This window comes from Chrysemys picta, chromosome 9 (genome assembly GCF_011386835.1).
Source record: "Chrysemys picta bellii isolate R12L10 chromosome 9, ASM1138683v2, whole genome shotgun sequence".
Classification (NCBI taxonomy): Eukaryota; Metazoa; Chordata; order Testudines; family Emydidae; genus Chrysemys; species Chrysemys picta.
In genome coordinates, this window is record NC_088799.1 from 56,516,876 (window position 1) to 56,531,955 (window position 15,080).

Sequence of the window (15,080 nt, forward strand, 5' to 3'; positions counted from 1 at the left end):
GGGCCCTTGCTTTTTTCAGAGCAAACGGATGCCAGACTGCATGGCCTAAAAGATCGTAGGGCGACTCTGAAGTCCCTGGGCCTGCATTCTCCAGTACAACCCAGGAGACCGTATAGGCCGCAGCATTATGGGCATTTCTATGCCCAGTTAGCCAGGCATGATCAGCGGAGAAAGAGGAATAAGGGGTTTGGGCGCAGGCCACCTCCGCCATCTTCTTCCTTCAAAGGACCCTCTCGGTCAGCCCCATGTCACATGGGATTCTCAAAACATTCGTTTTGATGAATTGATCGAGGACGGCCTACCAATTCCTACTCGGGATCCAGTCACCCGTATCTTTTCTAACTGCCTTTCCCATTTTCTGAGGGCCTGGGAGTGGTTCACTTCCAACTGCTGGGTTTTGAGCACAATAGAATTTTCTTAGAACCTTCACTTTATTTCTACCCCACCGTTCCACCCACCTTCCCCGTTCCCTTCAGGGACCCTTCTCATGAGGTTCTGCTAGAGCAGGAGGTGCAGTCTCTCCTTTGGATGGGAGCTGTAGGGGTGGTTCCACTGCCGTTAAGGGGGAAAGGATTCAATTCCTGGTATTTTATGGTACCCAAGGCCAAGGGAGGACTCAGACCCATTGTAGACCTGTGTCAACTTAACCACTATCTCAGGAAGCTGAAGTTCCACATGGTCTCCTTGGCATCCATCATTCTGTCACTGGAACCAGGGATTGGTATGCCACTCTCAATTTAAAAAAACTCCTACTTCCACATCTCGATTTTCCATGGCCACAGAAGATTTCTGAGGTTTGTGGTGAACCAGGATCATTATCAATTCATGGCCTTGCCTTTTAGTCTCTAGGCCACCCCATGAATCTTCACCAAGTGCATGGAAGTTGTGACAGTGTTTCTGAGGAAAAGAGGTGTTCATGTGTTCCCATTTATTGATGACTGGCTCATCAAGGGCTGGTCTCGAGCACAAATGGAGTCTGACATCAACCTAATACGGTTGATCTGCCAAATGTTGGGTCATCTCATTAACGTGCAGAAGTCAACCCCAACACCTATCCAGAGAATAGAATTCATCGGGGTGGTGCTCAACTCCCTGCTGGCAAGAGCCCTCCTCCTGGAGGAACGTTTTCGGGCAATCTCAATGCTAATTCATTCCCTGCAATCACAACTGATCACAACTATCCGACTTTGCTTGAGCCTCCTCAGACACTTTGGGCACTTATGTAGCACGACACATGAGGCGGATACTCAGACCTCTCCAAGCCTGGCTGGCCACGGTGTACTGCGCTCCCAGGCACCACTTGGACAGGGCAATCATGGTGCCATCCCCCATCCTCCACTCCTTGACATGGTGGTTGGATCACCGGACGGTCTGCAAAGGGATTCCCTTTACAAGACCCCAGCCATCTTTTCATCTGCTTTCCGATGCCTTGGCTCTGGGCTGGGGAGCCCACCTGGGACACCTCAGGACTCAAGGTCTGTGATCCAGGGAGGAACTTTCTCTCCATATCAGCATCAAGTTGCTCAGGGCAGTCTGGCTTGCTTGCCAAGTGTTCTTGACCCACATTATGACCTTGACAGCATCAGTTCTCATGAACAATACGTCAGCCATGTATTACATCAACAAGCAAGGCGGGGCTCGTTCTTCCCATGTCAAGAGGCAGCTGATCTATGGTAATTCTGTATCGCCCACACCATCGAGCTCGAAGTTTTGTATCTGCCAGGGGTTCAAAACCATATCGTGGATCACCTCAGCCAGTCCTCCACTCACCATGAGTGGTCACTGTGCCCAGATGTCACAATGGATATCTTCCGCAAATGGGGGTTTCCCCACATAGACCTATTTGCCCCCCACATAGACTATTTGCCACCCGCATGAACAGGAAGTGCGAGCAGTTCTGCTCCCTGAGAGGTCACAGTCCTGGGACAATCACAGATGCCTTTCTGCTGCCATGGTCGTCTCATCTGCTCTACGCTTTTCCACCCATCTTGCTGATCCACAGGGTGCTGACAAAGATCAAGCAGGACCAAGCTCGAGTCATACTGATAACTCCAGCGTGGCAGTAGCGGGGTGGTTAACCTGTACCTGCCCTGAAGGGCTTAAAACAGCCCCGGGAGAGGGCTGTGGCAGGGGAAAAGCTGGGCTGATTGGGAAAGCAGCCACAGCTGTAGCCAGTGCAATCAGGGCCCAGCTGGCCCTTATAAAAGGGCAGTGGGCCAGAAGGACAAAGGAGACACTCTCTCCCTGGCTCTAGAGAGAGGAGGACCTGGCTGCCTGGGAGCTGAGGAGGGTACCTAGGGTGGAGCAGTGCTGGGGAAGGGCAGAGGGAGCTGGGGAGCTCCAGCCTAGCAGAGCCCCAGGCTGCAGGCCGAGTTAAGGGCCCACAAAAGGGTACTAGGGCTGCAGAGGGGCAGCCCAGATATAGGCAGAGGCAGCTGGTCTGACCCCATTGCCGATGATGAGTGGTTTACAGACTGCAGTCTGCCCCAGTGAGCAGGGGCTAGAGGATGACTGGCAGTAGCCACTGAGGCAACGTGGGGATAGAGGGTTGGGGTTTCCCCTAGGTGGGGAGACCCAGCTTGTGGGTTACTGCGGGGGCAGAACCCTGACATAGAAGGGCACCGGGGTCCAAGAGGGACACGGGGGGCAGTGGCAGGTGAGACGCGGCCCGCAGAGGGCGCTCCGGGCTGGAAAGAGCTAATTCCATGGACGACCAGCAGGAAGCGCCATGCCGGTGAGTCGTCACCCTGCCACAGTGGCCCAGACACCACTGTTACACCATGGTTCTCCATCTTTCCTGGGAGACCCTGATCGAGCTTCCGCTTCATCCGGATTTAATCTCGCAAGACCATGAACATTTGACTCACCCGACACTCAGCTCTTTGCATCTGAGGACTTGGAATCTTCATGGCTAAATCCTGATGAACAGGCTTGTTTGGAGCAGGTCCGTAAAGTTCTCCTGGGCAGTAGGAAGCCATCCACAAGGGCAATGTACTGGTTGAAGTGGAAGCGTTTCTCCCTCTGATCTTCTGAATGGGGAATCCCGCCAATGCAATCTATGTTGCAACTCATCCTGGACTACCTTCTCTTCCTGAAAGAGCAGGGCTTGGCCCTCTCCTTGATTAAGTTCCACCTGGCGGCCATCTTAGCATTCCACTCAAAGGTTGACAACAAGCCGGTCTTCTCCTATGAGGAGATGATCTGTTTCCTCAGAGGTCTAGAGAGGGTATTCCCACAGATGAGGAAGCTAATCTTGCCATGGGATTTGAACCTGGTTCTCTCCAGTTTGACAGGGCCACCCTTTGAGCCACTAGCGACATACTTGCTGCTTCACCTGTCATGGAAGGTAGCCTTTCTAGTGGCAATTATTTCGGCCAGGAGGGCATCAGAGATCCGAGCCCTCACGGCGGAGCCCCCATGCAAAACCGTTTCATAGGTCACCGCAGCTCTTCATAGCGATAGCTGAAAGAATGAAGGGGCTCCCCATCCCCACCCAAAGGATTTCATCTTGGATTACATCATGTATCCGAACTTGTTATGATCTCGCAGGCATTCCTCCTCCGCCGAATCTCACTGCTCACTCCAGGAGGGTCCAGGCCTTTTCCGTGGCCTTTCTAGTGCAGGTTCCCATCCAGGATATCTGTAAGGCAGCAACTTGGTCTTCAGTGCACAGGTTCTCATCGCACTATGCCCTCACCCAGCAGGCCAGAGACGATGCACACTTTGGCCGAGCGGTGTTGCAGTCCTTGAACTTCGAGTCCACCTCCGATGCAACTGCTTGCGAGTCACTTAACTTGGAATGGACATGTGCAAGCAAAGCCAATCAACCGTCCCTGCTCTCAGAGTTGTCAGTAAGAAGAAAAGGAGGGATGCGGGCTCGGCGGAGCTCAGAAGGGGCCCTTGTACCGGAGCTATGAGCGTGTGGTACCAGGGGGCACTGGAGCCAGCTCGATGGATACCACTAGGGGAAAAAATTCTGACAGCGATGCTCAGGGCGCGTACACACGTAACGCGGAATGGACATGTGCAACCTCCCATCTCGAAGAACAACAGTCACAAAAAGGTTAGTAACCGTCTTTTGCTAGGCCAAAAGTTTCAAAAGCAACCCATGATTTACAGTGCCCAATTTTGGACCCCTTAAAGAGTGAAATTTGAATGTAGAGATTTTCAGAGGGAGGGTGCTTAATGTTGTCTAAAAATCAGGCTCCTCTAAAGTGTTGCAACTCAAAATTGAGGCACCCAAAATCAATGGGCACGTCTGAAAATGTTGGCCTGAGGTTTTATGTATTTATTTTATTCCCTACTCTGTTGAAAGGCTAAAAAGACCATCTTGAGTCTAGCGGCTCACTCCCAAAAGGTGAGATATTGTACTTCCCCTCATGGCTTGGCAGTGACAGGTAACTAACAAACTCACTATTGGGAGAGCTTTGCTGAAGCCATCACTGATGCTGGTTTGCCAGCAGAGCCATCAGGCCACAGTGTGGGCCCAGTCCTGCCCAGTGCTGAATGGCAGGCCCGAGGATCATCTGCTTTCCTAACATGTCTTCAAATACTGTGACTGGTGTAAGGGTTTTTTGAAAAACCTCTTATCCCGCCTTTTCCCTGAGGGGTGCTTTACATTGAAACCAGGCTGGATCTGGGATTCACATTCTGCAGCCAGGAAACAGAGCTGTCTCATTTGTATCCATTATGCAAGATCATTGTGTGGTGTGACTTAGTAAATGCCGCTGTGACTGTGATTTCTGTAGAACAGAGATTCCGGAGCAAAGCCTAAAAGAGCATTTGCAGTTCTGTTACCAAAGGTGACAGCAGTCACGAAATACTAACATTTAAACTCTGCTTGCCAGGAAACAGAGAAGATCATTGCTGAGTTGAATGAGACCTGGGAAGAAAAGTTGCGGAGGACAGAAGCAATCCGCATGGAGAGGTGAGTGTACAGTAGTGATGTCTGCAAGACCCATTCACTCAGTGTCCAGTTCACTTTATGCCACCTTTGTACCTCCCCTCCATGGGGGCTTCCTGGGGTCAGTTCATGTGCCTGTGCTGGTTGTAGTGACGTCAGCAGCCAGGAAGAGCCAGGATAGTAAGACCATCGGGCCTTGCCCCAGTTTCGTCAATAGCATGGCTGACACTCCTCCTCTGCTAATGACTCCTGTAGGGGACTTTGCATAGACCCAGTTATGCTGACACAACACATGCCTGTGACATGTTCGGTCAGAGACCCCATTGGGACTGTCACCTGACGTGCTGAGATTACCTCTGAGCCTGTTTTCCCTGCCAGCTTGGGACTCCAGAACCCTGCCTTGTTGAGCCAGACATGCTAGCCTGCTGCAACACAGACCTAGGTCTGGTCCCTGCCCCCAAAGCTGCAGACTTTAACCAAAAACTGCTCAGCAGGTCACCTATCTCGAGCACCCAGACACCCAGTTCCCAATGGGATCCAAACCCCAAATAAATCCGTTTTACTCTGTCTGAAGCTTATACAGGGTAAACTCATAAATTGTCCACCCTCTATAACACTGACAGAGAGATATGCACAGCTGTTTGCTCCCCCAGGTATTAATCACTTACTCTGGGTTAGTTAATAAACAAAAGTGATTTTATTTAGTGTAAAAAGTAGGATTTAAGTGGTTTCAAGTAATGACAGACAGAATAAAGTAAGTCACCAAGCAAAATAAAGCAAAAACATGCAAGTCTAAGCCTAATACATTAAGAGATTGACAGGTAAAATCTCACCCTCAGAGATGTTCCAATAAACTTCTTTCACAGACTAGATGCCTTCCTAGTCTGGGCCCAATCCTTTCCACTGGTACAGTCCTTGTTAGTTTCAGCAGACATCTTAGGTGGAAACTAGGGGTTTTCTCATGACTGGCAGCCCCCTTTGTTCTGTTCCACCCCCTTTTATAGCTTTTCCACAAGGCGGGAACCTTTTGTCTCTCTGGGTCCCCACCCCTCCTTCTAAATGGAAAAGCACCAGGTTTAAGATGGATTCCAGTATCAGGTGACATGGTCACATGTCCTGTGAGACCCCAGCCTCCATTCTTCCAAGGCTGGCCCGCACGCACCCAGGAAGGTTTGCAAGTAAACAGACCATTTACAACCAATTGTCCTAGTCAGTGGGAGCCATCAAGCTTCCAAACCACCATTAATGGCCCACACTTTGCATAATTACAACAGGACCTCAGAGTTATACTTCATATTTCTAGTTTTAGATACAAGAATGATACATTCATACAAATAGGATGAACACACTCAGTAGATTATAAGCTTTGTAATGATATCTTACAAGAGACCTTTTGCATAAAGCATATTCCAGTTACATTATATTTACACTCACAAGCATATTTCCATAAAACATTATGAAGTGCAATGTCACACTGCCCACAGCCCCTTTTCCAGAGGCAGTCAGAGGTGAGGGGACAGGTGTATTTTAGAAGTGAATGAGATGAAAGAAAGAAAAGATAAAGTCCCCGTACAACCATTTCAATACAGTGATCAGCCCTCCAAAAGGAAGAGGTGGATGGTCCTGTTGGTAAGGCACCAAATCAGTCTACAAGATTTCTTCATGACCTCCTACAAGTTATTTAATCTCTCTCTTTTTCCCCCATCTGTAACACGGAACTAATAGTACTATCCAGGGGTGAAAGTAACTTAAAGGACTTACTGGTACGCCGGAGTCCTGAGCAGGGGTGTGGCCTCAACCAGAAGAGGCGTGGCCTCAACCGGAAGAGGCAGGGCCTTTCAAGCTTTAAAGGCCCTGGGGCTCCGGCTGTGGCTGGGAGCCCCAGGGCCTTTAAATCACCCCTGAGCTACCAGCTGCAGAGGTGGCTGGGAGCCCCTGGGGCTCAGAGGCGAATTAAAGGGCCTGGGGCTCCGGCCGCTGCGGAGCTCTGGGCCCTTTAAATCACTGCGGGAGCCCGGCTGCCAGAGCTCCGGCGGGGATTTAAAGGGCCCGGGGATCCCCGCAGCAGCCGGAGCTCCAGGCCCCAAATTCCTGCCTGAGCCCGGCTGCCAGAGCTCCAGTGGCGCTTTAAAGGGCCCGTGGCTCCCCGCAGTGGCAGGAGCCCTGGGCCCTTTAAATCACCACCACGGAAGCTGGTCCAGTCTGTACCGGACCGTACCGGCTTACTTTCACCTCTGGTACTATCCTGCTTCACAGCTGAGTCTTACTTCATTAACATTTATAAGGTGCTTTGAGATCCTCAAATATCCGGTACTAGCTAAATATTATAAATCGAATGTCTGCCTTAATTTAGAGGGCTTCGAGGAAATGGAATTACTGAAATCATTAATTTTCTTTATTGATTTAATTGTTTAATTGAACTCTCATAATGGGGGTCATTTTCCTAAGCACTATACAAATATCTAACAAAGCCCATAGCTAGTCTGTATATACACATGTTCCTCTCATAGTTACCCTCATCCACCTTTGCCCTCCTCCTTCTTTGGTTTGTTCCATGCGCTAGATTCGCCTTGTTTCCAGTTGGACTGTGAGCACTTTGAGGCAGGGTCTGTGTCTGTGCAGCCCTTAGCACAGTGGGATCCTGATCTCAGTTGGCTTCTCTAGGGGCTGCTCTGATGCAAAAAAACTAACAACACAGGTTGTTTTGACAGACTTTTGCTTTTGCTGTTGCTCAGGGAAGCTTTGCTGGCAGAAATGGGCGTGGCCATGAGAGAAGATGGAGGCACCCTGGGTGTGTTCTCTCCTAAAAAGGTAGGTAGGATTCCTTTAATCTCTTCCGTCAGGCCAATCAGATCCTTCTAAAAATATACCTACTGCCCAGCAGCAGCACTTGGAAAATACCTCCCTGCTAAATTCCTATTAGTCCAGCTCATTTCTGAATAGCTCTGAGACATGTGAACTACCCCCTCTAGCTCAGTGGGTGTTGACTCTGAAACATAAAAATGACACTTTAAACATCAACCCTGTTCACTGTTTCACTGCTGATTGTTTTAATAGAAACATCCAGCTAATTTTCCCTTCCTGTTCCCAAACTGCCTGCCACAATTCTCCAGGTGGGGAATTTACTGTCAAAATAAAATAACCTGGGTTCCTGGAATGATTGTATGATTTCTTTTTAGATGCAGCTTATTAAAAACCTCCATTTTCCAATGTAAATGAAGTAGCCCCTGAATTAGCTGTCTTGCACACCAGGTTGCTGTAAAATCCAGGGATTCCTTGGTGCAGGATTTAGGTCCAGTTTGCCATGGAGTATGGAAGGCCTTAATCGTGGGTTTAAGATGCTGAATTATTATTAATGCCGTAGAAGTGTCCCAAAGTGTGCCAGGCATTCTAGGAAACCTCTGTTCCTGCCCCCAATCGCTTACATACTAAAGAGCTGTGGTTGGGCACTATATATTATACATTATTGTTGTTATTAGGGCTGTCATTTATTTTACATTTTCAAATATATTGATTTCAGTTACAACACCGAATACAAGGTGTACAGTGCTCATGTTATAGTTATTTTTATTACAAATATTTGCACTGTAAAAAACAAAAGAAATAATATTTTTCAATTCTGCCACTACAAGTACTGTAGTGCAATCTCTTTATCATGAAAGTTGAATTTACAAATATAGAATTACGTACAAAAAATAACTGCATTAAAAAATAAACCAATGTAAAACTTTAGAGCCTACAAGTCCACTCAGTCCTGCTTCTTGTTCAGCCAGTCGCACAGACAAATAAGTTTGGGCTGTTCATGCACGGCCTCTAGCATGTAAGCTGCTCCCAGCTACTTGCAACCGGATGAGACTAGCCAATATCTCTGGTCCCAGACACAACCCTAGGAACCTCCGTCTTGCAGTGTCCAGTTATGCCCACTGGACACTGCAAGCTTGTATGAGTTCATCACTTTAACAAAGAAATTGATCTGTACCAGGCTTGTTATCCCAAGGGGAGTCTCTGACACGCTTTAAACCAAACGCGCTGTTTCAGGTAGAATAAACAAACAGATTTATTAACTACAAAGATAGATTTTAAGTGATTATAAGTCAAAGCATAACAAGTCAGATTTGGTCAAATGAACTAAAAGCAGAATGCATCTTAAACTGAAAGAGAGAGGAAGAGCATGGCAAATGTCTCTCCCTTTTATCATGTCCTTTCTTCCCTCTTGGTTTTGCCCTCCCCCCCCTTCAGTGTCAGGTGAGCATTACCTCATCACAGTCTCAAACTGACCAAAGGAAGGGGGCGTGACTCACTCGAGAGGCCAACAGATCCCTTGTTGTTGCCTAGGCCAGTGTCCTTTGTTCCTGTGAGGATGGGCTGGGTTTGTCCCGTACATGCCCTGATGAGGTGTGAACTGAAGAGTTTTTGCCTCGGCTTGCTTTAAGCCATGAGGACACATTTTCAACCTCATAATTATATACATGAAATTACAACCTATAACATTACTATAACAACAATGCTCAGTAGATCATGAGCCTTCCGAAGACACCTGACATGACAAACTTCACATTAGATACCACACAAGCATATTGTAAGGATGAACATGGGGGTGCTGGGTGTTCCTCTGAGGTACAGAATGTCACACCTATCTCCTGCAGTGTTCGGAGGGTAAATACCCTAGCAATGGTGGGGTGCTTAGATGCTATAATAAATGGGCCATATAAGTACCATTAGTAGATAGATACCCAGGCAACAGGTGTCTAATTAACACTTAACTAGATGGGTAGAGCAAGAAAGTAAGGCCTTTTGCAAAAGTGGATCCCTATAACAAAGCTAGGGTGACCAGACAGCAAATGTGAAAAAATGGGACGGGGGTGGGGGGTAATAGGCGCCTATATAAGAAAAAGACCCTAAAATCAGGACTGTCCCTATAAAATCGGGACATCTGGTCACCCTATAGCAAAGCACTTAACTCCGTATTTGGCACCTGGATAAATCAGAAAGTGTAGTTAATCAGAGCTCAGCACTCTAAAAATCAAGCCACTTATTCAGATGCCCAATACAGCATGAGGAGGTGAATTTTATGCAGGCGTTATGGAGATTCTTGTCCACAGACACTTGTACAATATCCTAACAAAAACCACCTTAGCAGTCCTCCCCAAGTTAGACCTGATGTCCCAGGGCAAAGCATAGGCTGTAAGGGTTAGCTTAACACAGGCTGCAAAGCAGGAAGATCTAGATGAGAAAGTGAGAGGAAGAAGTGGAAGAAGCCAGCTCAATGACGGGGAGGAGGAAAGAAGCGACCTCATCTTCTGTTGCAACCAGGCTTTAGTAGATTGGTTGGAGGATGCAGAAGAGACATTTTGGCTACTCCCAATTGTCAGATAGACCTAGGCTCTGGCTACACTTGCAGCTGTAGAGCGCTGGGAGGTAAACAAGCCCTCGGAGACAGCAGCAGGGAAAGTGCTGCCGTGTGTTTACACTGTCAGCTGCAAGCACAGTGGCGTGGCCACATTAGCAGCTCTTGCAACGCCACAGAGAGCAGTGCATTGTGGTAGCTATCCCAGTGTGCAGATGACTGCAGCGTGCTTTTCAAATGGGGGGGGGGGGTGGAATGTGACAGAGTGTGTGTTGTGTATGTGGGGGGAGAGATGTGTTTTGGGGGGCAGAGAGTGTGTCAGCATGTTGTCTTGTAAGTTCAGACAGTGTCAGGGGGAAACCCTGACATCAGCCTCCCCCTTCCCCCACCCTCGCCTCTCTCTCACACACAGGCACAAACACCTGCCTCTGCAGCAGCAGCATTCCACAATAATGGTTTGCTTTGTGTCCGGGAGAGATAAGCATGCCGGCTGTCAGAAATGGAGCTTTGAAAGGGGATATCCACATGCCTGCAGCCGAGTTCAAAACAATGACCAGAGTGGCCACTTGACTTCAAGGGATTAAGGGACATTTCCAGAGGCCAATCACAGTGCAATAATGCAATACGTCATTCACACTGACACCCCGGTGTTTCAGCCAGGGCGCAGTAAGCTCTATGCTTCTCATGGAGGTGGATTACCAGGGGCGCTTCAGCCGCGGAGTCCAGGCGCTCTAAGTGCCTTGCCAGTGTGGACACCTCAGGAGTTAGGGCGCTCGGGGCTGATTTAATGCGCTCTAACTTGCAAGTGTAGCCAAGCTCTCAGTAACTAATTCTTTCTACTTGTGCATCTGGGGGCTCTCTTCCTGTGAGGCAGGGACTGAGGGTGTAGGAACCCAACTCAGGAATCACCTAATTCTATAAATCAGGAATTGCTTGAGGTCTGTGATCTTCATCTTTTAATAAACAACCCTTCCACTCCTCAGTGTGTGTTGACTGTTTGCCCTTGCATGAGGGACAGTTTCCGATCCTCTTTGCATGACATTTAGACTGGTTTTATTGTTGTGATTTTAGAGGCTCTCCCACAAGGGATCAATCAGGTTTAAGATTATAACAGTGTGAGCTTGCTCCCAGAAGTGCTCTGCTTCTGGCAGCTAAAATTCCAGCACTGAGTGCTTCCTCCTAGCAGCACGGTTGGTCCTTGGCCATTTCGGGGTGCGTTAGTTGTGCCATGGGAGGACTTGGCTGGCTGTACTTGAATAAAGAAGCTGCTGTACCATGTGCTGGTGAATTCAGGAATCTCAGCTCCAGCTCAAAGGATGTAGTAGGCCCTCCTGTGTTACAGTAGTATGTCCATGCCCCTTGGCTCACACGACCCACTTGACTTTTACTCAAATGCTGGGTGGTATTAGACAGCTGAGGCAAATTTCTTTACATTTTCCAAGCCAATTAGAGAAGCAACATCAATGCTGAACAGACCTGATTTCCCCCAATCCCATGTGGCGCCGTCACTGGCACCTGTGCAAAGCTGGTGTGAATGGAGCTTGCTGTGAATGGAAAGCCTGATATGCCCCCTTGGCATGAAAGTAAATGGCCTGGTGAGATGCAGGGCACAGGGGAGCCAGGCCCCAGCTCTGCTGTTCCTGCTTCTATTTTGATTTTTAATCAGCTTGTGAGGCACTGTTCAGGGCGGCAGGGACTGTCAACAGAGTTAGAAGCCCAGTGAATGTCAATGGGATTGGGCACCTGACTCTCTTTAGCGCCCTTTGAAAATCCTTATGTGACGTTCCCCTCTGGTGTTATCTGAACCAGTGATCTGCTAGGCTTCTCCAGTCCTTGACTCTGGGAGCCAGCCTTTACACTGCTCTGCTGTGAGAACCCCCACTCCTGGGCTGTTCATGCACAGCCTCTGGCGTGTAAGTTGCTCCCAGCTACTTGCAACCGGATGAGACTAGCCAATATCTCTGGTCCCAGACATGACCCTGGAACCTCCATCTTGCAGTGTCCAGTTATGCCCGCTGGATGCTGCAAGCTTATATGAGTTCGTCAATTTAACAAAGAAATTGGTATGTACCAGGCTTGTTATCCCAAGCAGAGTCTCTGACATGCTTCAAACCAAACACACTTCTTCAGGTAGAATAAACAAACAGATTTATTAACTACAAAGATAGATTGTAAGTGATTATAAGTCAAAGCACAACAAGTCAGATTTGGTCAAATGAAATAAAAGCAAAACGCATTCTAAGCTGATCTTAACACTTTCAGTGCCCTTACAAACTGAGATGCTTCTCACCACAGGCTGGCTGGTTGCTCTTCAGCCAGGCTCTCCCCTTTGATCAGCGCTTCAGTTGCTTGGGGGTGATGTCTTTAGATGTAGGTGGAAGAGAGAGAAGAAGAGCATGGCAAATGCCTCTCCCTTTTATAATGTCCTTTCTTCCCTCTTGGCTTTGCCCCCCACTTCAGAGTCAAGTGAGCATTACCTCATTGCAGTCCCAAACTGACCAAAGGAAGAGGGGTGACTCCCTCGAGAGTCCAACAGATTCTTTGTTGCTGTCTAGGTCAATATCCTTTGTTCCTGTGAGGCTGGGCTGGGTTTGTCCCATACAGATGTGATGAGGTGTGAACTGCCTCTCAGATCTTGGAGAGTTTTTGCCTGGGCTTATTTTAAGCCATGAGGATACATTATCAGCCTCATAAATATATACATGAAATTATAATTTATAACATTACAATAACAACTACTGTAACATCACTGTAACAACCATGCTCAGTGCATTATGAGCCTTCCGAAGACACCTGACATGACAAACTTTGCATTGGATACCACACAATCATATTGTAAGGACGAACATAGGGGTGCTGGGTGTTCCCCCAAGGTACAGAGCGTCAAACCTCCCCTCTTAGTTTACTGTAAGAGGGTTAGTCACTGACTAGTTTGAAGGCAGTTTGTGTTATAGGTCTCTTGGCATCCAGCCATTAAGGCCAGGAGGCAGTGTGCCTCAGTTTCCCCATTCACACACAGCAAACCAGGTTTTTTATGGTTTCTCTGCTGTGATAAGCTTTAAACCTGTTTACAGTTATTAATTGAAAAGTAGCATTATCATAAGGTTAAACATCCATGTCAAAATGTTTATCCCCAAATCTTAAGATTAATACCAACATTTTTATCACAGATGGGTGATTACAAGTATCTTTAAGATACCACACCCTCTGTTCAGATAGTGTAGTTTGTTCATTATCCATGGTGTCCTTTGACTCTCTCCCATGTAATCAGTCACTGGCTTTTCTTTCCCTCCAGTGTTTCCCTTTGTGTGGGCTCTTAATTTAATCATGTTTTTGGAATTTTGGTGCCTCAGGGTCTGGCAAGAAAGGTGTTCAGGGGGATCCTGCACATTAGCTGGCCTTTTGGGGAGTGGTCTCCCAACCCCAGGACTGTAGATATGCAGAAAATCCAGCTCCCCTTTTGGGGTTACCCTGTGTTTTCCCCTCCCAGCACTGAGTCCTTCCCTGCCCCCTAGAGGGTTGTGTTTTGTGGGTTAGGTGTGTTTATCCTTTGATCAGATTCATCTTTACCCGCAGCTTTCCCATAACTGCTCTCTAAGTCTTACCAGCCTGGGGGAAAACACCCCCTTCTCTGTCAGTTGGTTCATTTGAATTCTGGCAGACTACCACGTGGCAATTTCCTGGTCCCAACTCCTCTGTTACCACGGGCATTGGAGCTACATCTTGATTTAAAGAGACACAGTTACTTTCCAAAAACTTATCAGAAATAGCATCCTGAAAAAACGGGACCTGGATTGGGGTATCCTCCCTCACCCCTTTCTCTATCCCTGAGAAGTCAGCCGTGGGACTGCGCCCCTCCAGGAGGTCGGTTACACAGTTCCTTCTCAAAACCTGGGTCACAGGCTGAGTGCCTGAGTGCACAGATGCTGACCCAGTCACCCTCCTAGTGTTCTGGGCATCCTGCCCAAAGTGACTAGTGAGGAGACATTCTTGTACCCCCACTATTCCTTCCCCAGTTTCCTCCCCTGGGCCCCCTCCTAAGACACATTTCTCTGTGCCTCCTAGGAAAGGTTCTGTCTCTTGTTCAGCTGCAGAACTCTGCCAGCTAACAACTGGGATAGTTTCCTTAATCCCTGACAACACCTCTCCTGCCTCTGCGCCTGAGGGCATGTTGCCTTCTGCTGGAAAGGAGCTAGTCTCAGCCCCTCCCATACTTGAAAGCACCCGGCTTCCCTGTGTTACAGAGTCACAGCAGTGGCGTAGCCAGGTGGAGGGAACAGGGGGAGCGATTAAAAAAAAAAGGCGCCACCCACTGCGGTGCTTTTACTCACCCGGCGGCGCTCCGGTTCTTTGGCGGCGGGCCCTTCACTCGCTTTATGGGTCTTCGGCGGCACTGAAGGACCCGCCGCCGAAATGCTGCCGAAGACCCACGGAGCGAGTGAAGATCCTGCTACCGAAGTGCTGCCAAAGACCTGGAGCGCCGCTGGGTGAGTAAAATAAAAGCGCCGCAGCGGATGGCGCCTTTATTTTTTGATCGCTCCCCTGGGTGAGTAAAAAGGCGCCGAGAAATTGACAAGGTGCCACTCGTGCTCAGTGGAGGAGCGGTTGCTCCCCCGCTCCTCCCCCAAGCTACGCTACTGAGTCACAGGAATCCTCACCCACCTCAGCGATTTCTGAGATCCCTTGCTCCTTCTCTGGGCTCTCCTCTGGGACACATTTCTCCCTGCTCCCTAGAGCTGGTTTTGCCTCTGGTTCAGCTGCAACCTGCTGGCAGCTAACAACCTGGACAGTTCTCTCCCTGGCAGGCATTACACCACCATCCTTTCCTGA

The 15,080-nt window shown here is 48.6% G+C and overlaps 1 protein-coding gene across 21 annotated transcripts in view; it reads left to right on the forward strand.

Moving 5' to 3' along the window:
• The window catches only part of KIF1A (kinesin family member 1A), a 198,361-nt gene that overhangs the window by 84,142 nt on the left and 99,139 nt on the right, over positions 1-15,080 (forward strand). For all 21 annotated transcript variants that reach the window (XM_065557170.1, XM_065557164.1, XM_065557163.1 and 18 more), the window contains 2 exons: positions 4,848-4,927; positions 7,639-7,714. In XM_065557170.1, the coding sequence (XP_065413242.1) occupies positions 4,848-4,927; positions 7,639-7,714 (156 nt within the window). The remainder of the gene's footprint in view (positions 1-4,847; positions 4,928-7,638; positions 7,715-15,080) is intronic.